The sequence below is a fragment of the Haliotis rufescens genome, unplaced genomic scaffold (assembly GCF_023055435.1).
Source record: "Haliotis rufescens isolate VD_foot unplaced genomic scaffold, xgHalRufe1.0.p SCAF_1, whole genome shotgun sequence".
NCBI classification, from domain to species: Eukaryota; Metazoa; Mollusca; class Gastropoda; order Lepetellida; family Haliotidae; genus Haliotis; species Haliotis rufescens.
The window spans coordinates 16,663,627-16,690,241 of NW_025963779.1; the positions used below are offsets into that span (position 1 = coordinate 16,663,627).

At 38.1% G+C, this 26,615-nt stretch overlaps 1 protein-coding gene across 5 annotated transcripts in view; it reads right to left on the minus strand.

Moving 5' to 3' along the window:
- Positions 1-5,974: 5,974 nt before the first annotated feature.
- Positions 5,975-26,615, minus strand: part of LOC124149675 — a 59,266-nt gene continuing 38,625 nt past the window's right edge. For 2 of the 5 annotated variants that reach the window (XM_046521408.2, XM_048392111.1), the window contains exons 3-7: positions 23,217-23,314; positions 22,445-22,601; positions 20,050-20,126; positions 19,052-19,270; positions 13,261-17,505 (exon numbers count right to left, since the gene is read on the minus strand). In XM_046521408.2, coding sequence (XP_046377364.1) covers positions 16,624-17,505; positions 19,052-19,270; positions 20,050-20,126; positions 22,445-22,487 — 1,221 coding nt within the window. In that variant the 5' untranslated portion in view covers positions 22,488-22,601; positions 23,217-23,314 and the 3' untranslated portion in view covers positions 13,261-16,623. Of the gene's footprint in view, positions 9,216-13,260; positions 17,506-19,051; positions 19,271-20,049; positions 20,257-22,444; positions 22,602-23,206; positions 23,315-24,275; positions 24,571-26,615 lie in introns of those variants that run through there. The other 3 variants (XM_046521425.2, XM_046521416.2, XR_006863133.2) reach the window with 3 other exon arrangements.

Sequence of the window (26,615 nt, forward strand, 5' to 3'; positions counted from 1 at the left end):
CTAAGATAAGTGAATAGTTAGTGGGTGTCTTGTGAAAGCTTTCTAGTGGGGTCAAAGGTTACCGGTGCATACAATGATCCAAATCGTATTAAAACGAACATTGAATCGGTTTTCTGAATTATAGTTCTAGCAAGACTGAACTAAACAACAACTGATTGGATTATCTCACGCATGTTTCGAATCAATTCCTGTTAACTGAAAAAAACATACATATAAATTTGTGTTCAAGATATAAATATTATTCTTTACATGTAAAAATAAATTTGCGTTGCATGAAATGAAGTCATTTGATCATGAAATGTAAGTTTGTTTGTTTGTTTGTTGTTTGTTTGTTTGTTGTTAAACACCACACTCAGCAATATTCCAGCTATATGGCGGTGGTCTGTAAACAAACAGACAATCCAGTGATTGACATCATGAGCATCGATCCACGCTATTGGGATACGATGGCATGCATCAACCAAGTTAGCGAGCCTGACCACCCGACCCCGTTAGTCGCCTCTTACGACAAGCATAGTGTCCTCTTACGACAAGCATGGGTTGCTGAAGACCAATTCTAGCCTGGAATCTTCACGGGACAGCATGTACTGTATGTACATGTAGTATATCTATTATAACATACATACATACATACATACATACACACACACACACACACACACACACACACACACACACACACACACACACACATACATACATACATACATTTGATGTTCTGTTTTAAAAAAAAGAAGTGTATGACATTTTTACAACCAAACATATATAACTTCTTTGATTGGGATATTCAAACATATAATTTCAAACATATATAGTTACATAGGTCTTGGCAAGTGGCAACTCGCAGAGCACCAACGTTCGATTCCCATATTGATACAATATGCGAAGCATTTTATGTGGTGCGTATTCAGTGGAATATTGCTTTATGCGACAAAACACATAGTCACGCATTCAATACACTTGAACATTAATCAACCCATCGCCATATATTCACAGACGAATAAACAAAATCGATAGATGTCCCTTACGATCAACTTTGTTGTGACTAATAGGTCGATAATGGCGAAGCCATTGTGACATGTATAAAAGAATTCCAAAGTTCCGAAGTTAAAAAGGAATATGGCACAACCATCTGAAAAAATAAAGGGTAATGCGTAACAGATTGCACTCAGCCCGCTTTGATGACTAATTATTAAAAAGTTTTATAGGTGCTCGGGCAACTAGGCCCATTAAGCCTTGCTCATGATAAAGGTTTGCTGAGTACCTAGATAGTTCATAGAGTGGTGAAACTGCCTCACGCTTTAATATAGGCAAGAATGACATTCTGAACGTCATAGCGAACGATATTTCCAGGACATACAAGTCCAGCCAATGAGAGGTAAATATTGAGAACTGTGAGAGAATCCACCAATGCATTGCGCTGATTTACATATTTTTGGCAATGGAGTTAATAATGAGCTACATTATCAAGCTGATTACACACTGTACACTGTGCAGAAATGTCCTTATTAATAACGTTGAGATAAGCACCAAGACCACAATGCAGCCCGCTTCGGATTACTTAGAGTGCTCTCCCCTGTTCGTAGCAGACGACCAACTTGATCATGGCACGCAAGTAGGACCTGTTGTAAGTTGCATTTCACTGTGTGTATTCCTTATATGTTACCTACAACTAAAATTAATACGAAAGCATGCATAGATATGTAGAAATGTTTCTGTGGGTTCCTTACTCCTTCCAAACGAGTTTCCCATTTCATATCATATTTATGTCCCGATTGGACACTGTGAAAAGAAAGATTTGTACTAGTCCGGACTAATGCCGATTTTATGGTGCAAAACCGCAGTTCAACTAGAATACCACACTCAGACACTGAGCCGACCAGTCCTTGTTTTAGCTCCTTAATGCCGAGAGACAGGCAGGGTTACAACAAGTACCATCTTTTAACGTCGTTTGGTATGACGCAACCGTGGCTCTACCCCTAGATCACGGAGGCGATCAGATATGAGACGGGTAACGAACTAGTTTGGTACGATCCCATTTATTACCAGGAAAGGATGAATTTTAATCATTATATCAACAACATTACGCGATGTCCATAAGCTTATAATGGGAGCAAGTGCATATGGGACACGTGAAGATCCGGGGTAGAATAGGTCATCAGCAACCCATGCTTGCCGTAAAAGGCGACTATGCTAGTCGTAAGAGGTGATTAACAGGATCGGATGGTCAGGCTTGCTGACTAGGTTGATGCATGTCATCGTATACCAAATGCGTGGATCGATGCTCATGATGTCGATCACCGGATTGTCTGGTCCTGACCCGATTGTTCACAGACCGCCGTCATATAGCTGGAATATTGCTGAGTGCGGCGTTAAACAACAAACAAAAAACAAACAAACAATAACTACATGTATTTACCAAAACTAGGCTAAGCTTGGGGCGCGAACACCAATTGTGAAACCAGTTTCATTGTAAACATGGAGTCCAATCCGAACACCCTTGAGAACTAAATACCGTTGAAGTATTCGTGAAATTAGAGGTTATGGCCTAAACATATCACATAATCACGTTTAATTTCCTTTTTATGATTTTGTGTTAAAATCGATGAAGCAATTGACACGTGTGTTCAATGACAGCGCCATAACAAGGAGCAAACAGCCCTATCAATGTTATTCGTGGGATGATTATCGTCGGTTTTAGACGTTATCACATGTAGAATTTCATTACCGTAGATGAGCGAGCGGTACTGTGACAAAGTACAAATGGCAGCATGTAATCTTATATGAAAGTGAGATTCAACTGTTGAGTCACTCCATCTATCTGACTGGAGTTATAAACCACATATAATTTAGTTGGTATAATAACCTCATTAGCATCGGTAAGTACCTTAAGTTTAGCTTACGTTTACGCAAATTATATATTATAAAAAGTGTTGTTGTTGTTATGTTTGTGTGTGTGTGTGTGTGTGTGTGTGTGTGTGTGTGTGTGTGTGTGTGTGTGTGTGTGTGTGATAGTTTATTTTGCTATCCGTGATCGTTCATAGTTAAATCCCTGAACATCTGTTCATCTATTCTACATGTCCACACAAAGTACAATTGGTCAGTATTCCCAAAAATGAGCTAAAATCAATTACATATAAAACATAAAAAATAGTATATCTGAAATGGAAAATCATACCATATATATTAAAACAGTCAGCGCTTTATCAGGCAAAGTGCGAGCCACTGTAGGCGCCATTATCAATCACGATGTTATTATGACGTCATGGCTGCCGTAATTTGTGTACTGGCGTCTGACTTGTATCGGTACGGCTCTCTCGACTCGGGTGAAAGAGCGAGTGCTTAAAGGGGCACTGATTAAACGCAATTCCCCGGACTGGTTGTTGCCTTTGTTATTGTTTTTTCCCCGTGAGTACCCGGATGATACGCAACTGAGCGTGACCAGAGACTGGGCTACCGTCTGCAAGGACAGCTAAATTAACTTAATTAGAGGTTGGAGGCAATATTTGTTTTACGCATTTTTGAACACTGATTGGTTAACCGTGATCTATAAAGATTTCGACAAAGGGCGCATGTTAATTAATTTCTTCAGCCTAAACAAACAGACAAAAAGAACGGCGGAGCTCATCGGATGTCATCATTTGGAAATACCCCAGATGGTTATAGTTTAATAATAAAAAAAAAAATTCCATGCAGTGAAAGCATTTTCGGTTTTCGGATTGCGTCGATAACACGATTACTACTCCCTTGTTGTCATCCCCGTGTTCTGATATAACCCTACACTTGTGTATTTGTCGTTATTCACTTGATGCTCAGTTAATGAATTTATTACAGGTACAATTAGTGGTGGCGCAAATTAGATTACCTGACAAAGGTTCCCATTTGGCATTTATTGTGTCTGGGGTAATTATTCAATCTAAATCCAGGTTTGAAGTAAGGTGAAATGTGTGTTGTGTAATATGCACGTGGCAGCCCAGCAAGAGGTGAATGGTCAGTTGATTTACTTTTTTTGTAAATCAACGGATCGTTCGTAGTCATCAAAGGATTAACAGAAATACGTTGATTGATTAATCACTGTTATCTTGCACAGTGGATATGTCAAAAGTGAGTGTTTACATGTCTAGGTTTACTAATTAAAACAAAGGGAATACACTCATATCATGGCGTGAAGTGCCGATGTAAAGATAACATACTTTGTTCAAAGGGTTAACTGATAATACGTTGATTGATTGCTCATTGTTATCTATCAATCAGTTGTTTTTTTAGGAACCGTGGACGTTATGAAAATAGTTGTCACGTGGGCTTTCTCAGCCGACCCTTGAGACTTGACACCTATGTGAAACACCTGAAACAATCTAAGTGATCAGTTGAGAAACGAACACGGATTATAATATCCCGAAACGAAAATTATCTTTTAAAGTATTTGATTGTTACAGAGACACGTGACATCGAATAAGTTTCTTTGTACAGCTGCAGATGAGTGGCAAATTGCTCCTTTGTGTGGATATTCACGGATACATTCCTCGAATAAGGAAGCTGCCTAGAAATTATATACATTTGGTATAAATTTGGTAGGTTGTAATTATGGTTTTTGCATTTTGTTTTCCTTCAATTCTTCAATGCGCGATAGACGTTGTTTTCACAAGCCTTCTCCTTTGTAAGCGTGTATATATTACCGAATTTGTAAAATGTGATTCTCTCAGGCAATTTATAAAATGTGTAAATATTTCAGTCATTTTGACGGGAAAATCTGTCCAGATTAACTTAAATTGATTAAGACGATCAAAAGGGCCTAAAAACATTACAACAGATTAGTATGTAGGATTTAGAAACCAAACAACATAGAAATGTACTTTTCAACGTAACATTTTCAGTCTCTTGGTGATGACATTAAACATCAAAATGTTTGGAATTCGTTATCATAATAATACAGATGGAAATATTTTTCAGTCACTTTGTAAAATAACTGAATATTTAGGCGTTTAATAAATTTGAAAATGTTACACATTTTGACAGTAAAGAAATATACACACAATAAAAAAAGCAATGCTCAGGTGAAATATTTACTTTGTGTTGCAAGTCAAAATAGTGTAAACGAAAATCGCAAAATTACCAAGCACGTGACTTATCAAAATTTCGTCACCATTACCGATGCTACCCACAAAGATACCTACATTTCCTTATTATCTCGAAAACTGTATTTCATTTTGTTGATCAATGTGACCATACGCCCTTATTACTACCCATAAAAGTGACTAATGCGCTTACGAATGGCGCAGCAGAGGTCGCGAACTAGTCTAGATTTCTGCTATACATCCGGGTACTTACAGGGAAAAAACAATAACAATCGCAACAACCAGTCCCGGGGAATTGCATTAGATCAGTGCCCCTTTAAGGATCCAACTGATGAAATAGGCCCTACAGGCCGAGAGAAACATGCGACTTGCTTTTAATGTCAGTATCGTTATACCATCATTTAAAATGCCAATGACCTGCAAACTCTGAAGATTGACGTTCGAATAGCTCTCAAAATGACCTCCCTCTGATTTCAGCGGAATCGAAGGACAAGGTCGAATGACGTCACTCGACGAATAGTTACGTAATCCATTGTTTATGACGTTTTTCTAGGCCAGTGTCACACTGACCTCTGTTGTGTATGCGTAAATATCAACTGCTCACCACGTGATAATGTTTTTGGATTATGATCATCGATTAAGGACAGATTCTATCTATTTTAGCCGTAGTATCGGTAAGGCTATCTTTCAGGGTATTACCATTTGCAGAAGCTCTGGGTCTGTTGAATTGTTCTCCTTTGGGATCATAAAGCAAATATGCGGACGCATATACGCGAGAATGGAAGCAATGGACAAACTGAACATGATTCTTGCTTGGGCACTTTATAATGGTCATTTTCCGTTGTCTCAGTTATGGTACGACTCATCACCAGGAACAAAAAAACAAACAAACAATGAAGCAAGTTAATAAACAATTTATAACCCCCTAGACGTATCCATTAAAGTACAAAGAAAACGTCTTACACAAAGGGAAAACAAAACGTGCTAAGTATGAAGCTTAGGACTATTATTAAATATTCCGTTGTTACAGCCAGACAAGGTACTTGTCATAGTATGTTCAGTGTGGGAGTTGGTGTTACGAGTAACGACCAAGACTCCGACTAAATTACATACAATTATCTTAAAGTGTAAATTCAAAATTGATAATGAGTTAACAATTAGCCATTAGAAACATAACATAATTCATAAAACAATATTTACACACAACAAAATAACATCTGAATATGATACATGATTCAAAACAAATTTGACAAACCTGAGATGCCTTCCTATTGCTTTTGTAATAATACAACATGACCTCTAGGGTCTTGCAGAAAAAATAATCCAATTTTTAAAAAAACCTGAACATATAAGGTTCATTTTACCTTTCAATGCATACATCTTGAATTTACATGTTTTACAAGGTAAAATAAATTAAATTGATCAAGCTACATGTATTTGTTATTTTCAGCTTCACCGATCACTTGTTGAAACCTTTATGGATACATATACAAGCTTTACAACAGACGTGTGTCTAAATGTGCAACTCATTGTTTCCATCACCCGAACATACACATACTTGAACAAAACACCATGATAGACAAGGGGTCGACCATTTCATATTCTTTGGTTGGTCTGGGATTTTTTTTAAACAAATCCTTCCAGAAAACACTGAACGAAACCCTCCTACGTTTGTATAAATTGTATCATGTACAAATAATTTTGTTGTGGATCTCAAAATATGAATATTTTTAGCTCTTCCTTTCCAAAAATAAACTTGAGTGGCGCAATGCAGTGACAGGAAAATATTCGTCTGGTACAACCGGTCAATAAATTGTAGGCCCCTAACCGCTGGTAGTGCCATTTTAACTGCAACAGAAGCTGGTCTTGCTGTACGTTGGTTATGCAGAAAGTGTTTACTTGCATAATGGTACATATGCTAACAGCAGTCATGTCATTTTATTGCTAAGTCAATATGGAGAAATTAAACCACATGGCATGCACACTGAAACAAGGCAAACTTGGAATAAAACTCCATAGACTTAAGAGGGGCTGGACAGCCTATAATTGTTTATCTTGCTGTGGGACATTGTTATTGTGGATGCATCATCGGTACATACAAGTTGGATTAGTCGACACAAAATGTTCCATAACAAAGTTAACTGCCTCTTCATATTTAATTTCGAGCTTCAGTGTATGTCTATCTGATTCGGTATTTATACAATAGTATACCTATATTTAGCAATTGGCATGTTTAACATTGGTCATGTTCAGTTGAAGCAATATGACGTAGTACAGTGTCCTGTTGAATAGAATTGTGTATGCCATCATCTAAACATTACACCATAAATTACAACAATAGGTTGATTTCAGCGAAGTGTATTGTATGTTGGCCATTGCAAGGATGGCTCTACACGTTATGTCCCAAATAGGGATATTATCGTATGATATAGAATAGCCTAATCACAACTTTGAATGACGAAATATCCTTGCATGGGACATATACATATATAATTTATTCACTCAGGACAGACAATCTGTCATTCACCTTGTTCGTTATTTTCTAGTTTCAGTTTTAGATTTGCAGCGCCTAGAAAGCCTGAACAATAATTCAGAAGGGGAAAGAGCAAATAAAGTAAAGAAAACATAACATCCAGCTGTGCATGTCGTCAAAGCTGACAATCACTCACAAGGTCTGAAAAACGAAACAAATCCAAAACACAAATGGTAATGAAACAGTGTTGAAACTATGTAACAATCATCCAAATTGTGATAAGAAATAAACATGCAATGTAATTATTAACTATGAAGTACATATTGCCATATGATATTACAACATAAGCCATTTCCTACCTGCTGTCAGAAATGCCATGACAACCAATTTTTCTCCATTAATACAGAAAATATATTTTGAAAGTCGTCGGCCTCTATACGAATTATGAGCAGCGGTGCGTCACGTTCTGGATATGCATCTGTATAGAAGGTTACATATGCAATGTCCATTTACTCAATATACGCCCTTGGTGATGCGCACACGCCAGATCTATATACATCAATATTTACATGTTTCCCTAAACGGAAATAAATCCCTCCACGCACATCAGGCACCGCCAAGGCACCTGCTACCCGCATCACCGTCACAAGATCAAAGACAAGAGGAACCATACTTAACTTCCCTGGATTGGAATGCTCCGTAGAAAATTATTTGTTTTTATGTCAGAAGAAAGCTCTTATGCACATGCCTTTATGCCCTGGTATAGACTGACACGAACAAACAAAAAATTCAAATTAAACTGTTTTTGGTTGCATTGAAGTTGCTTCTTTTAAAGACTTCCGTTGTAGTCTTGCGCGAGCCACCATGCGTAGCATTCAAACACGGTGTTTCCGGTTGCATAAACGAAGTATTGCTTCAAATTACAATTGTTTTAAAATCCGAAAACAAATATGTTAGGTATGGTTCGTTGCCAACATAACAAAATATGGAATTATTAAACAAATGTTACTATACGAACAGTGATAAATGTTAGTAAAATATATAAGTCACACGTTTCTCATCAGGTATCATGCGCAGAGAAAGAGTTTGATCTTCTGAGTTTTTCAAACATAACAGTTCATAATAAAGCTTGCACTCTGTACCATATATATGTCCTAATGGTAATAAGATCATGTCATGTTTGCTTTGTCACAGACCCCAGACGAACAAAGTAACCTTCGCCTAAGAAGACCCCAGACGAACAAAGTAACCTTCGCCTGAGCAGACCCCAGACGAACACAGTAACCTTTGCCTGAGCAAGATACCTGAATTCATTATATACAAATAATACTAGAAGACAATTCAGGTTCAAAAGTCAACCTCGAGGCACCAACTAGGAAAAAGTTGTCCCAAGGCCAATACTTCCAACAGCTTAACCAACCCTCTCCGTAACGAACAACAAATTGCGGCGTCACACTACACCAACAGTTCAATCTTCCACCTTTTGACAAGATCCCGATCCTCCAACCTCTCTGGACAAATGTCAAATGTTATTCAACTTGACCTGTATCGTTCACTTCCGGTTCTTCTGGCTCTTTCTTTATATCGTCGTCTTCGGCGGTGAGAATCTTCTCGCGCACCTCCGCCGACGCCTTGCCCTTATCGACATCATCGCACCAGCTCCGATACTGCAAAATCAAAATGTTCGTCTTTTTTATATGATCTTTTGACAAGCAAGCATGCATACCATTTGGTGTTAAAAAATATATTATTCACGTAGATTATCTAGATCTCATGCACACATAGAACGTTTATCTTCTTCTTTAATCCAAAGTGAACTGGAAGTAGTTTTTCTATATCTGACTGTAGCAGAAAAAAATGGCTGGCAGTCTAAAACCTTGAAGCAAAATCAATCTGAGTCAGCTGCAGTGCGTGTATATGTCGAGAATACCCAGTGTATTACATGCATGTATTTCTCAACTATATGATAATGGAAAGGATAAATAATACTGAACAAACGAGGATGATGTCTGTTACAAAAGTCTGTTCCTATCATTCGTTGCTGGATAACGTACACAGAATGGACCCTTGATTCATATCTGTCTCCAGTAGTATGAAGAAACAGTAGGTACTGAAGCTCACCGTGTGCAAAGCTACATACTTGTGCTTAGCATATGTCTCTCTATGATGCCAAGTATAACTTCAATATTTAGTGCATTGCTACATGAAATGCTGCGTCCATTAAAGGAGATTTGTTCTTACAGAATAACTATAAAGTCAATAATATTTCTTGATGATGAGACATTTCGTATGACCTATGACACAGGCAGTTTAATGCCCAATGTGTACATATATTATTATTGCAGTGAGTGAGTAAATGAATTCAAAGCCGCATTTCAGTTATATCACAGCGTGTCGGGAAAACCCGAACTGATGCAGGTCTTATATGTTCACCCCTTAGGTGAAACCCACAAGTACCGGTATGGTATTGGCAAACCTAGAATTATAATCAGGACGGAACGGGATGATTAAACGCGTAAAACAACTGGACCACTGCACTGAAGAATAAACATATCGTTTTGTTTGACAACAGCCTGTGTTGCTCACCTCGCTGCCTGTCACTTGATACCTGATGTCATTTGATACGTGCCACGCCAAAAAACAATATTCCAATAGACACCCGATACCGTTTGACAACACTTGCCGTATGTAAACTGACTATGTATTCCAATTGCCACCCTAGACAATGTGTGCCGAATGATATCGTATAATGTGACTTTACAAAGTATTTCACTTAACAACGAATGTTGTTTCAGGAAGTTTGCCACTGGTTGTGAATGCGACTTAACAACGTTGTTATTTCCTATATTTCATGCCACTTGATATACCGTATGCTGTTCAACACGTATGTCCATTATATATGGTGTCCCACGTGACATTTCATACGCAAACCGACATGGATTTCCCTTGCTAACGTACACATTACGTCATTTTGACCACTATGCCCCGTGATGCGGTATGCAACTTGACGCTTCACTATGTCGCTTCACAATACACTACGCGTTTCAGTTGGCAATTGATAATATTTGTCACTTCAAACCTGTAACGTGTGCCGCAAAACAACATATCACCTTATTACGTATGCCACTTATGACGTCCGCGACATGATCAAGTTGGTCCAGAACAACCTTCAATCTGCTTTGAAAACACAATGCCTTTCACATAATATCAGTAAAAGAATTGACAGGAATAGAAAAAGTGTGTTTTCATGTCAAACATTTTATCTCATATCTTAGACCTGTTCCACAAAGCGATCTTAGTGCTAAGTTGGTCGTAACTCCCATACTTTATCATAGGCTTACGATCAACGTAGCTCTAAGATCGTTTTGTGAACAGGGCCCTGAAGAGGTTTTCACTCATGGTTTTGCTGACTCTCTCAATTTGTCACTCGGTGAAATAACGATGTTATTTGGAAAGAAAAGCCAATTATCTACAGTGTTATTATACTTGCACTGACATTTGCACGTGTCCTATTATATTCATGAAGCTTATTGGTCAGTTGAAGCAATATGGCGCAATACTGCCATGAATAAGTACAATAGGTTATGACGTCATCCATTGTTCGTGGCGTCACAAATTGAAATTACGTTTCAGCGACGAGTCTGTTTCAAAGTCCACATGTCATACACGTTTCGTCATCTGTTCCTTTCTTATATATTCGGATTACCACAGTTTATACATTCAGTTAATCCTATCGGTACTCTCCAGTAGATGCTCAGCTTTTCATACGGTATTACCATTCAGATATTTACTGCTAGTAACAGTATTATGTTATTGTCTCTCCGACGACAAACTCTACCGACACAAATCGGTGTTCTTATGAATGACGTAAGAATACAAGTGTAAATTATCAGATAACCCTTAAAGTACATTGTAAAAGTGTGCTCAAGAATTGCCAAAAGCACACAGATTTGAACGGGGATGGGGACTTTTTGATCAGTTTTCACCTCAGAACACAATACTAGTTTTCTTGGCTTATCTTTCAGTGCCTTTAATAATATATGAGCAATTCTTTTTCTTTCCCGGATATATATAAATATGTGCGACTGCTTTTTAGTGTATTGAGAGCAGCGTGCCTGCATCGAGGTCATATAGCAGTAGATACTTGAAATGTTTGCCGAGATTAACAAGTGTGTCAGACAATAAATGCATGATTAGTTCGTGAACCTCTGTACTCTCATGAGTGAGTGAGTATGGTTCTACGCCGCTTTAGCAATATTCCAGCAATATCACGGTGGGGGACACCAGAAATGAGCTTCACACATTGCACCCATGTCGGGAATCGTTTGTATAGTCACTACTACTTCAACACACGCAATATATATTGTGTGTGTGTTGAATAAGTAGCGACTTGTAAATTGAAAACTTCTCTAGCAAACAGAAGCAACATGACGTCATCAATGATACGATGTGACGTCAGTCAACATCATGTTAACAATATTATTTTCATTACGTAAATAATAATGAAGAGCGCGTGAAAATTGTATTACACATGTACCTTACTGTCGTATGGATGTACATTAACCCAATTTAGATTTTTAACCACATGGATAATAAAATAAGAGTTATCCCCCCTTGACTGTTTAAACCTCTCGCCGGAGTTCTCCCATGGAGAGGAGACAGTGAATATCTTACATTTACATCTTTTACATTTGCTATTCACATCTTTGCATTGAACTGATAGACTGAGACGAGCGTGTTGACTGATGTGATTTCTACATACTTCTTGCTGTATGTGTGATGGTTTTTTCATAATGTGGACAGGTGAGAAAGATGGCTCGGTTTATTGGGATTAAGGTTCACATACAGTTGCTAGATGAATGCAATTACCCTTAGTCAACCTGTAAAAGTTGATGTACATATAGCACCAAATGAGTTAGTTTCATGTCTACACTTGGACTTTGTGTAACCTTTCTTGTGCATGCCTGTCGAATATTGTCCAGTTGGTTCCAGCGTGTGTCTGCACCTTACGATAACTGTACGATGCTTTACCAATGTTCACCTGTACACGTCAGCCATCAGGTGGGGTCTTATGTTTACATAGCTTGGGGTTTTGTATCACCACCATGCAATTCAAATATCCTCAGCGCTCTCCTTCTCACGAGGTGCCAAGTGGTGTACAAGATGTAATCTTAATGTAATTGTAGATCCACTTAAGTTGCTAAAAATGAAATGAAAGTATAGCTTGTAGTTAAACAGCAGGATGCCTGTTCATGAAAAGAAACATTTCGACCATAAAAGGAAACATTTTTTTATTTACTGCTGGGCACTTCAGATGAGCCAAGAAACTAACTTGGAATCCATTAACAATAGTGCATACTGTGTTCGTATGTAAAATAAATACATGTAATTAAGGTTAATTTGTTTTAAGGAAGAAGCCGAAATATTTAAGAGTCTTTAGTTCCATATGAGGGAAGATTTGTAATAAATTCATTGGCGGGCATCCATAGCTAAGTTCTGCTATTCAATGGTATCTTGAGACACAGATGTGCAGGTGCTTGATGTGCCTAACCACTATACTCTGTTTAAAATATCTGCATCTATTGTGCCAAGAACAATAGGACACCAGTGTGCTAACCACTATCTATTGAGTGGTATGTGTATTCCATGTTTGATAACTGGAAGTATGACTAGCTAGTGTATGGCATGCGTGAAAAGAAAACAAACACACAATGAGAAAATATATTGTTTATAATGTTAAACCTTCCTGATGGCTTCCTTATGAAGGATGGAACATTACTATAGTACTTTCTTATTGACATTAATATTGTAACATCATCTTTTATTGAATATGTTGACAATAAACATGTTGAAGTGCTGTTAAATAAACATTTTATCCATGTCAGACACATACACCAAATATACTAAACAGAAAGGTCCTGATATTATCATATTTGTAAATAAAACTGAACATATACTTGGTATTATCGTAACATATGATAAAACATCTTAATCCTATAAATTCCAGGACAGATTGACATAGTATTACACACAGACAAAATATTTAACATGCATCATCTAGAAGCACTTGACTAGGAAAACAGTTTGACAATAATACCTGTAACCATGGTAACATAGGATTATGTCAGAAAAGACTTTCTTACATTTATTTACTTATGATACATAATGTTTTAATGTTATGTATATGACACAAGGAGAGTATAGTTTTCAAATACAAGCTAGAAATACAACAAAAAATTATAAAAAAATGGGGGAAACTCAATTCTGTCTGAATGCAAGACATTCTCCTGCATAGCAGCTACCAATACCCTTCACTGAGTAAGCTAAATCCACAAGGACCAAAATGAATGAGCTTCAGAAACCCAAAGAGATACAAAACAATAACCATAATAACCCATCAAAACAAGAAATATAGGAATAGCTGTAATTGCATATGTATATAAACAGTGTCATGCCCACTGATATTAATATGGGATATATACGGAAACTTTTCATAAATAAGAATAACATTCCTTAAAAAAAAAATACAATTTCAGATCTGAATTTTACACCACTGCTGAACAAATAAAATGTTAGCATGGTCAAGAGTAACATCAGTACAGTGGGGCCAAGTTTTAGCAGCGAGTACAAAGCTATCAATCATAGTCATTCAGAAAGAAGGGGGAAAAACATAATGCATACACCCTGTGGTAGCTGCCTTGCAGACCATATGTGGTCAACTGAAATTACTAATAACAACGCTCTCTACTCAGACATACAGTTTCCATATGACTGTGATAATATTACTTAACACTCAGTAAACACTGAGTTTATTCAGTATATAAATTCCAGACAACACAATGCTAAAAAGGATGAGCAACAATGTGTAGTAATAACATTCTTTTTTCTGATTGTAATTTTATTCAAACTTAATCCAATTATTTCTTTCCTTTCGATGTAACCATGGCAACAACATACAATCAACACCAATAACTACCATGGAACTACTTACGGGTAAATATACACTCAAATGTAAAAAATGTACTTAACAAATGAAAAAGCATATTACAACAAAGACATTTTTTGGCCGTATTACAAATTTATAGATTGAAATAATGGGCATATTTCAAAAGAAATATGAAATGTAAAAAATAAGGTTGTATGTGTATTTATCAATGTTGAGGGTTTTATAAAATAATATCATTTTAAAAATATTGGTTCCTTTGGTTTTAGAAGCAGTAGTGTATGATCATGTTCATGCACTAGGGTTTGCATAAATGAAGCAGGCACTTCAGCTGTTGGTGATGTCAAATGGAAGAGTAAATAGTTGACGTGAAAATGAACATCACTATTCACCTTAAAATATGTAAAAAGAAACACACATATACATCAGACATTTCTTGTTTTTAATGAACTTAAACATGTTAAATACTTTAACTTATATGATATGAAATCAAAATACACTGATATTAAAATCAGACTTGACAATAAAAAGAATAAACATCATCAAGATCAGAAAACGTCTTTTATGAATGATAATGTTATAATGTGTACTATCTGAATAACAATCTCAGGTGTCTTGATATATGTATTTCAATAAAGTCTTTGCCTTTTTCATTTTATTGGATGTACATTTTTCAACCCAGGCAATGTTTTGGATAACAGTGGTACTATTTCCTTAGCAATACCTGAAGCAAATACTAGATGCACTTTCGAAATATGATGTAACACTGTACATTGTAGGTGTGTATAGCAACTCACAAGGAATGACTTTTTAACATTTTTTTTGCATTTTCAAAAGATGAACTATATCTCAACTTTGGCTCCGGTAAATAAATCACACTGCCCACTTGATGTTAAAAAAGCACAAGCACTCATAATGCCAAAGCCCTTTAATACTGCCCTTCCTGGCATGGCTACAGTTTGGTATATTGGTTAAACAGCATAAAACCATAGCTACTTTTGATGTATGCAAAGTGTCACTTGCCACTTCTTGTAGCTTGCAGGGAATGGTTTGTCATGTAATATAACGGTGGGTTTGTTCAAGCAACATAAACATAAATCTCTCGCCAATTTTGTAAAAAGTTAAAAAAGAATTATAATGATTATTTCATGTTGTTTTCAAAAGGGAATACCTTCATTGATAAGAAAAATCCAAAACAGATACTTATACCAAATTCCTAATCCTACGCACTCTTTATTCCAAATTCACAAAATAAACATTCTTGATGGTGGCATGAGCCACATCACCATTGAATTCTTATCTGAGACATTCCAATACATCATACCGCACTACAGTAAATACATCAAATAATAACAACAACGTATACAAAACAAATAATGTATGCCATTCTTCGCGTCAACAGTACAAAAATTTATAAATATGCCATTTAAAATATTGCATGAGTCCACTGTTTGAATGTGAGTTTAGAAACTGCCCTGTGTCACATCCATGTGAAAAAATACTTTCCAATTTCCACTTATACCTGTTAACCATCAACAACTTTTGTCAATAGAGAAACAAATTCAAACAAACAAAAATCAAATCAACACAATTAAATATTTGTTCTTTTTAACAATGGTACAGCATACCCTACTGGAAATTCTATGAACGAAAGAAAATAAACTTTTTACTGTATCATTGGATAATTCAATACAGATGCAAATATATAGCAGAACAATCAAACCTAATTTGCCAGACCTGTACAATCAAGAAACAGTAATACATTGTACTCAAAATATAGAGCATGTTGACTGTCCCCACGAATGCTATTTCTACAAGGGTGAAATGATTAGCACTATATTCACTTCTTGAGGCACAAAATTATATATATGGACCATACAACTGTTTTGAAAAGTGAATTTGTTTTATTAATTGGTCTGTATACTTATATATTCCCTAGTATAGCACCTGTCAAGCATACACATTTTGTTTTCATTGCTGGACATGCATTTGTGCCAAAAACGATTAATCCGGAATAAACCATAGATAAAGCACAGTGTTTTAGAGGTATCTCATGCTGAAAACCTATTTCATAAGTCTCTCATCAACAGTGACTCCTCCCAGGGTCAACCCCTAGAAGAAGTCACCTATTGTCAAGTGTCCGAGCCCGAGTCTGAGGAGTCGAGGAAGTCCTGTACCACAGTTGGAAGAGGCCGGACACCATCTACAGACTGGGGAGTTCCACAGGCCGACTCTGCACCTTGGCGGGACAAACCAGGCTCGAAATCCACCAGCAGAGACAGCCACGAGTTTTCCTGGGCCATGCTGGCTGTATCTTGTGATGTAGACGCTTGGGGATTGTATGATGGACCGATGTTGTAGTTGGGATGGAGGGATGATTGTGCTGAAGAAGTGAGTGTTGTCATGGTGTCAGGTGATCCAACACATGTGTTTGGAATGTTCATATTATTGAGGTTTATGTAGTTCTGTGAAACTGTCCCCGGGGTAGGGTAGTTGCTCACATTACCCACAGAATGTCCAGGATAGTCACACTGGGATGGGTACATAGACCCAGACACACTTGCACCAAAGTGAGCACTGGTATAATGTCCTTCAACTAGCCCTGGTATGTGTGTATTTGACCTTGGCATCTGGCCCATGCTTGTGCTTGAGTGAGGCATGGCGTTGGGAAACAAGCTTGTGTCGTGAACCTGAGCGCCTGAGCCATGGAGCTGTGAAGCTAGATGTGACCCTGGAAAGTGTCTTCCAGAACTACTAGGCAGAGCCTGGGGCTCAAATGATCTTGACCCACTCGGGGTTCTATAGTCTGTCATATCAGGAGTATGCGATCCAGAACTCGATTCAAGATATCCCTGTGTTCCTGATGTAACTGTACTTGTCCGACTTGATCCAAGATGGCTGCTAGTTGATGCTTGACCTTGACCCTTTTTCCCTTGTGAAGAGTCCTGATGTATTGTGTTGAGAAGTTTGTCTGTTACAACCCCTTTATCGACTTGTATGCACCATTGTTTAAACTGTAATTCCAACATGAATGTCACATAATCAACAATACACATCACATAAAGGAAATGATTATAACACATATGTTATTTCGAGAGGTAAATGAATGGGCTGCTGAAAAGGTAAAGCAATCTGTCCATATCAATTCATGAGTGTGATTCAAATACCAGTGACACCAGTAGTATGTTTCTTAACACAACATAAAGCCAATGCTTGTCAGCCAAACAATGGCACAGTTTGAACAATCATCTCAATGAAATATTAAAAAATTGTTATTCATCAAGTTTGCAGTAAAGGCAAGAAATCATTACTTTAATAACAGAGCCTTGTTCAACAAAGCGATCTTAGCGCTACGGTGATCGTAACTCCCATTCTTTATCATAGGCTTATGATAGTCGTAGTGCAGAGAAAGCCTGCAGAACAGGTACCTGAAGAACAAACCATTTCAAGGACATACTAAATTTTAGGATCTAGGTTATTTTTTGCGGCAACACACTCCCTATACTCCTGCATGTAAGCTTAGAAAATAACAAGAAGTAATAAGTTATAAGTTATTCCATATACAATGGAAATCAGTACTGAAATGTAGGATGTAGCTTATGTTAAAGAGGATTATAGTCTATGCCAAATTCATTCGTGTCAAATAGAAGTAGCGACTACTATTGGACACAGTAGTGGCATTTGACATCATTTTCAGTAGGATAGTGTGCTACATATGGGAATTCTGTTCACTGAGCTTACACTGATTAGACAAAGAGAATTTGTCTAGACCTAGACTTTGGACTAGTAGCTGACATCCCAACTTGAACTATATAGGCTCAGATCACTTAGCCATCCAAGACTGATTTAAGTCCCCCAAACATTGTTTCCAACTTAAATATTATGAATTCTATAAATCTAGGAGGTAATGATCACCCTAACCAAGCTACTTACTGATACACAGAGAAAATGTTTCCATTCACACACTGCAATTAATACAACATCTGGACCACTTACACCAGAAAGGCTGTGAAGCATGGGTGTCCCTTAACCATAACCATTGCATAAAATCTTAAGGAGTAAATCAGGAGTATGCCATGAAGATAGTTAAATGTCCTATTACAGCAGAAAGAGAATGGGCGTCCACCAGTAAAATATTTGACCACAGAAAATTGATGTCAGGACAGATAAGAGTTACCTCCCTTGTACTATGTTCAAATCACTTTCTCTGTCATTTATCAAGTACCTGAGTGTCAAGAATATTCTCAAACTAATGAGAGTATGTGTGTGTGTGTGTGTCGAAGGATATTAATAAGTTGTAAAAACAGAAAAAGTTTGATCATGCCTACTACTCATTTCATGCTTATGATATTTTCTTTTAAATAGAGAAATTTGAAATAAAATCAATTCTATGAAATAATCTACCCTTTCATGCATTGAGTAAGAAGTGTAAGGTTATCTAACATAGTGTTTTAGCTAGCACTGCTTCCTACTGATATGTGTTTCTGTATCTACTGAAAATAGACTGAACTTGAACTTGATAAAACCTGCAATCTGAAATCTGTATTAATCACCACTTACCACCTCCAGCTCATCTCTGAGAGCAAATATAGCCTGTTCCCTGTTTAGCACTAACTCCTCCAAGTACTGATAACGAAGCTTTTTCCGTGCTCTGCATTCCCTTGCACTTTGTCGGCTCCGTTCAAGTTTAGCTTTGACATCTATTCTTGATGGTTTACGGCCTGGGCGTTTACCCGCTCTTTTCAATGGTCGCTCACTAAGCATCTTGGATCCTGAAGCCTGAAAATACACCAATAATAGAAATAGGCGAAATCAGTTTCATCCCTGTTAAGTTAATTTTACATTTATGACAGATAAGTGAAATCATGTTACAATTTTGACTGAGAAAGCCAGATTACGTGGTACTGAGATTTTTATCCCTTTGTTTCAATTTACAATCATTAATTTATTTTCCAAATTCCATTGTATGTCGTGTAAAAGTAAAAGTTGAATAATATAAAAGTCAAGGAAGGGACTGAAAATTTATTATAGGTGATGGGTGGAGTGTGGGGTCATTAGAAAATGACACATGCAGCTCTTCTTTTTCAAATAAAAAACTAACAAACTTGAACATTAACCGACTCGTCATTAATGTTAGGTAAGTGCGGCAGAGGTGTGGTTGGGTGTCGTGAAAATGACCAATCTCCCAAACACCCCACCCAACAATAATTTTCCAGTCCCTTTTTAGAGCTGTCGGAGTATAATGTCGAGTGTGACATGAATAGCAATAGCGTTATTCGAGTAAGCGTGCGATACAGTCATGACCACAAAGTTGAAAGGTCATCCTAACCTCAAGTAAACACATCATCGTTCCAGTCTGGAGATGGCGACACATCATCACATGAGTCTGACAGTACCTCTATGTGTATGCGTGGTTTCCTGGTTTATAACTGACAATACTGCAGCGTGTTTCTCGATCAGCTGATCGTAACATGGTATACGTAGCTGTCAAAACGAGACTTCTGAGAATCAAGGATTTCGGGAAAACCCCAAGCATGACAACAACGTTAACAGGATACCTTTTCACTCGGCTCCGTTGTATCCGGATTGCGGCTGCTTGGGTCCGTGTTCTCGGCTAGCTCTTGGTTACTATCTGCTACAAATCCGAAAAAGAATTTCACAACCACAGAAGTACAGTTGCTTACTCATCGGGCTGCAATATGTATAATACCATGGATGTAAACAAACTGTCTTCTTAGGCGCCTACGTCACATTGATCGCTTGACGTCAGAGCAATATTTGTCGCAGCGCCCTCTGACGGCCATTGTAACCAATGGAATTCTTCCTTTGTGAGTAATGTGCTATAATTAGCAAGAACGCGATGCTGCTGGAACGTTCCAAATAACATGTCAACAAGATATTGTCAGACTGAATCAACAAAAACTAGTTCAATCTGATTCATGGGGGTTGTAACCAGTACGTTCAAGTAAACCTTTTGGATATTGATTTCGATATGGGCGAGTGATTACAAGAACATATATGGGCACTACACAAATTTATTGTTTCGATGTGTTTACGATTGCTTTCCTCCCCAAATCTTTCCGTTGACCGAGCAAGTCACTTTAGAACTGGGTCACACGCCCCAGTATATAGCCTACCACAAGCAGTGAACGTGTTCCTAGCGTGTAGTTGTATCACTCGGGATTGATCGCGAACTGATGATGCAACACGTGTTTCAGAATCTTTGTGGAAGTTTAATATTAGTCGAGGTTAAGGAGGCGATGTTTATTGCCATCAAACACAAACAGGATTTGATCTCCTAAATTGAAACTGTTGATTCAATATATTAAGATATATAAACGATTCGGTTTAAAATGTTTCATTCATTACTTGTACATGAGTAAAACCACTGAGGGCGGTACAATTAACAAAATAGGCGTCACACGTAGATGGAAGAATACATGCAGGTACCTTTATAGGGTACCAGGTACCCAATACTAAAGACGATAGAGACAAATATATTAAATGGGTAGACGAATCGCCCACACTGCCGTTTCTAAATTGCTGATACAACAAACAACACCCTGAAATCGATTTGGGGTGAGTCAGCTGTGGTATGACTGATAACTAGGTCGGCCGCCTGCTGAAACAATCACATTGACACACCTGTTTGTGTAATTGCCGTGACCACACCTGTTAACTGATGGAAGAGAATCGAGTTTCATGTTGGTGCAGATAAACAGGAAAGACTTTCAAGTGGGATCAGTTAATCAATGAACGAACTGGCAACCTTGACACTGTTGTTTGTATTTGACGACAACGAGGAAGGATATTACACCAAGGTCGTATAAATGACGCAATTTGTAGCAGCTCGATTACATAGCTGTTGGTTTCATGAGATAATAGCAATTATATACTCAAACATAACTGTGATCATACAATAATATATTTACTGAAAACAGAAAATGTCTAATAATTTCGGTGATGTGCTCCTATAAGCCTTTACAGACCGAACTGTCTTCTTCTAATAGACCAATGCCGCCCTTATGGGTATTATACAGAAACCAGATGCTCCGTTGTAGGCCGAAGGACTTTACGTCACAACTTGCAAAACGACTGTGTACACAACGCATAACAGAATACAGAATTTGTTAAATTATAAATTGGATATAAAAAAAACAACTTTATAAAGCTTATATCTTCGGCCCAATAAATACACAGTACGTTGAGATTCGTGTTTTCAGAAAAAACAAACAATAGGAAAATCACATGATCACATTTACCTTTGGTGGTTATTTAAGTACCAAATGTTTCATCACATAGAACTCACAAGAAGAATGTTATTTATGGCGGCTGTGACAGTGTTGCAGCACCGTTAAATTGAAATCAAAGATGTCAGAACACACCATAATATACAACCAAGCTATAGCCAGGATCACACTAGAAAACCGCTCGTACTCCTCGTGATCCTTACTCCATGGTTGTGGTAATTACTAATATGAATTACTTCAAAAAGTTTGTTTGATTGTTGCTTAACACCGCACTCATTCCAGCTATATCACGTTGGTCTGTAAATAATCGAGTCTGGACTAGGCGATCCCGTGAGTTAGTGAGTTGGGTTTAACGCCGCTTTTAACAGTATTTCATGTTATATCACAGCGTGTCAGCTTAATGTGGGTGGAAAGCCCGAAGTGATGCAGGTCTCAGACGTGTACCACTTCCGTGAAACCCACGAGGACGGGCATGGTGCTGACAAACCTAGAAACATAATCGGGGCGAACCGGGATTCGAACCCACAATCATAGGTTTCTGGTGTGCCCAAAGATCCCGTGATTGACATCATGAGCATTCGATCTACGCAAACACAATACAGCCCTCTTATTGCACAACAATTCAAATCCATTGATGCTAAAATAGACTTTTTATTATTGAACTACTTGTAGACAGCATATTACGCCAGTTATATGGACTTACACGACCGATCTTCTGAGCTTTTGCTGGTTCGTAAGGAAGACATCACAATCGTTGGTATTACGTATTAAACCGTAATATCTGCTGACACTGTAGTTCGTCTTCAAAGAAGTTTCGTATAGGTGGGTTAATGGACTGCCATATAAAAAACCTGTTATCTCTGGAACAAAGAGAAACAAGATTATTATAATTATCATCATCATCATCCATTGTGATCATATAATGCTTTTGAAGACGAAATACGAGAGTATAATACGTAAATTTATAATGTTAAATAATATTGATACAAAATGACTCGAGTTGTCGTCGTCGGCGTCGTCAATACCACCTTCACCTTATTTCGTTCCCTTACATTTTGATAGCTACCATACGTGCAGTTTGAAAAGAGAGATGAAACGCCATCGACATGCGGGCATAACGCTCTCGCAATTTACATGGTACAGTTGATTACAGGGGAATCGAACGTCTGTGGTGCCGATAGTTTAGTCCGGTTTAGACAGAGATCCGGATTAGTGAGAATACAGCAGGAATTTGTTTTCACGCAGTAAATTCTGGACCGTACATGCGGTCCGGTATAGACAGGAATCCGAGTTATTCAGAGTCCGGTTTAATTATTCATGAACGGCACGTGGAACATAATGTGTTGGTTTAGCTTGATACCTTTTATTGCTTATATGGTTACCCTCACAGTGTCACCATTGAACACACTTGCCACGAATAGCTGCAAAATTGCTGACGCGGCTTTAAGCAATAAGATGCACTCACTTGAACACACCTGGATTTTGAAGGGGTAGCTGTGTTGCGCATGACGTCACAGGTCACGTGATCGCCTTACACCATTGACGCCGCTGGTGACTTGATTATGGATAAATGCTGCAAGAGTACAATAATATATACAACATTAATACTATATCAATAACAAAAAATAATACAATATCGCTGGTCATTTACGATTTACACGTAAAGCTATAGCAAGCAAATCGGACGGCCAGGAGTCCGGGTCATTGACCCCTGAAAAAACAACCTCCATTCCGAGTCTCCTGGCCCTATATGTTTCTGACCCCTCACCGATCACTTTCAGCTTATGGGTCATATGGCCACTGGATATATCCATACCAATCCGAAGTTATGCAAAAATATCCTCTTGCTTGAAAATGAGACCAGTCCATTTTATAATATAGACCCGTGAAGATCCGGGGTAGAATAGGTCTTCAGCAACCCATGCTTGCCGTAAAAGGTGACTGTGCTTTTCGTAAGAGGAGACTGACGGGATCGGGTGGTCTGTCTCGCTGACTTGGTTGATGCATGTCAGCGGATCCCAATTGCATGGATCGATGCTCATGATGTCAATCACTGGATTGTCTGGTCCAGCTGTCCAGATGGAATATTGCTAAGTCCGGCGTTAAACAACAAACAAAGAAACAAACTAAAACATACTAGTTGTTTGACGCGACGCAACTACCCCAGGCAAAACTAAATTTGGAATCTTTTTTGTTTTATTTTGTTTGTTTAGCGCCTTTCTTAGCAATATTCCAGCTGTATATCACAGCGGCTTCTCCACAACAAAGCATTGAGACTTGAATATGAGCAACGTCCCGCGTACGCCGTTAGGATGCGATGACACACAATCAACCGAGTCTCCGAGCCTCGTCACTCGTTTAGTCGCCTCTAAACGACAACCACAGTCCGCTACTGGGGCCCTATTCGAATCCCCACGGAGGTGAAAGCTTGGCTGTCCTGACAATTTGAGATTTGATTTCGTAACATATTCCGAATAACCAGTCCTCAACGGAGGACATGTAAAACATATTCCGATTGGTATGTATCAACCTACCTGACATCGCATATTCAACACAACAAACTTCTCAATACGGTAACAGTGAAATGTACACGATCAATGACCACTTTCTTTTTCGGTGCTTCTTCCCCAGAAAGCGAAAGGTCTTCGTTATAGCATGGAACTACTTCCCCCATGGACACAGGTGCGTTGTGGACCCCAATCAGTCTGATTCAAACTATATTAATAACGGCAAATCGACAGGTGATTCCGTCTCCACGACTGTTGTATAAATAACTTCGGCAGGGCGATGTGTATACAAAGTTCAAGCAGAGGGAACGTTTGCCTCTTTTCCTAGAATCCTGTTTCCTCACCTCAGCTCACCTCATTCCCGAACGTGGGGAACTTTCCCGGAAATATATTTAGGTACTTTCGTTTTTTGTCCATAAATTTCCACTGAATCATTGTTGGTAATACTAAATCTGGTTTGGTGATCTCAAACGATCGCGTCCAAAACCATCCTTATTAAAATTTGGGGAAATATTTTCAAAGCTTGTACATTTTATCAGCATCCTTAAAGAGGCTAACATCATGTTGATATCTGCTCCCATCATGGATACTCACTGCAGTCTTTGATTGTACGATAAACAACTCCCACTCGTCGTCTATTTCTTAATTACAAACAGAGCAAAATTGGAAGAATGGATGATAAATAGAATCTCACCCTCGTGTCCTTTGACATCAAATATATCAGCACTCGTCTATAGACATTAAAACGTCCTCGGCAAGCCTCGGAGTTATAAACTTGTATCGACTTGTGTTGATTAAAAGAGGGTGTGATTCTCTAGAAATATATTCCAGTTCAAAACATTATATACAACATTATAATCCATATTCTATATCGACAATTCATTAGCCGTACCGGGATCCGGTGGTCAAGGGGTCAAATCAAACATTCGCCTCATGCAGTTATGATCCTTGGACTGTTAGCACCACGCGTGCTCATTACTTTCACCAAAGTGTTATTCGTCTATGACTTGTGTCACTTTAGCTTTCCTTCTATACTAAGCCGACATACAATAACTGAAAACCTCACCAACATATACACATCGCAGTGAAAGGAACAGACACATATATGACAGGAAAGTTCAAACGGAATACTACACGGCACTGCCCACTTTCCTGTATGTATGTATTAAATATTCACATACATATTATATTCCCTGCGCGGAACTTCGTTTAATATATAATTATTGTAATTACGTCGCACTTCTCGAGAAAGGTCGGTTATCAAGTTGTTATGTTGTGTATATCACATAACTTCCGGGGGCATTTTTAGTTTCCGCTTCCAGTTCCGCCTCCCTTTCACATACAAGCCTACAGAAGCGCGACATCAGCTACTTGATGGTGTCATTTCGCTTCCCGGGACTGCATGGGCTTTGCGATGACTGCTCATCAAAATACATATACTTGTGTATATTGAAGATGTGTAAAAGGTGCTTACAGGTTTCGACACTATTCTTCATATAATCCGTCTTCAGCCCATTTCACGACAAAATTTATCACAAATATTAAGGGGAGTAAAAATGACACGATTCTATTCTTTCAAATATAAAAGTTATAAAACTGAACATTATTTAAGGACTGGTAATGTATTACAAGGAGAGCGGGTCATTACGAATGTTTCATGCATTTGGTGGGTCTTGTAATAGCAAATGGTCGCCCCTTTACCGCTATTAATATGACGATTACATACAGAGCGGAATTTTCAATTAATCGGGAAATAAGTTCATTTTATATGTTATTCAATATATATTCAAGCGGGGAACTGGGGGATTTAAATAAGAAAGAATTAATTTCGATCAGGATGGTAAGATTGGACCGACGTGAGATGATAAACACAAGAAAATACAGATGGCCTTAACACGGCAACTGTAAGGTTCAATAGGATCAATTGTTAGTGATATGGTGACAACATTTAAGATTGTTAGTTACAATAAACGACCTCGTAAATAAACACGCGTTTGAAGGCCCATGTGTATAACGGGGCGGGGCGGGGTCCACCCACGTTTTATAACGACAAGTATCCAACCTCCTACCACAGCCAAGCACTACTGTATCGGATCAGCCCAACACTGTTAGACCACTCATATTAGACGCGGTGACTTCATTCACCATAATGCACTTTGTGCATATAACGTTGAACACTTCCGCTGCACGTATTCCTCTCTCCTACTTATGATTTCCCTTCCATCCGACCATCCCTTGTCCCAAATGCATGTTTGTCACATATTACACCAAAAAGGAACTGCACGCTCAGTTTCCCCATTCGTTAAATCAAACGATTGCGGGAGAGCATTGTAAACCTAATCTCCCCGCTATACTCTGATGGTACCG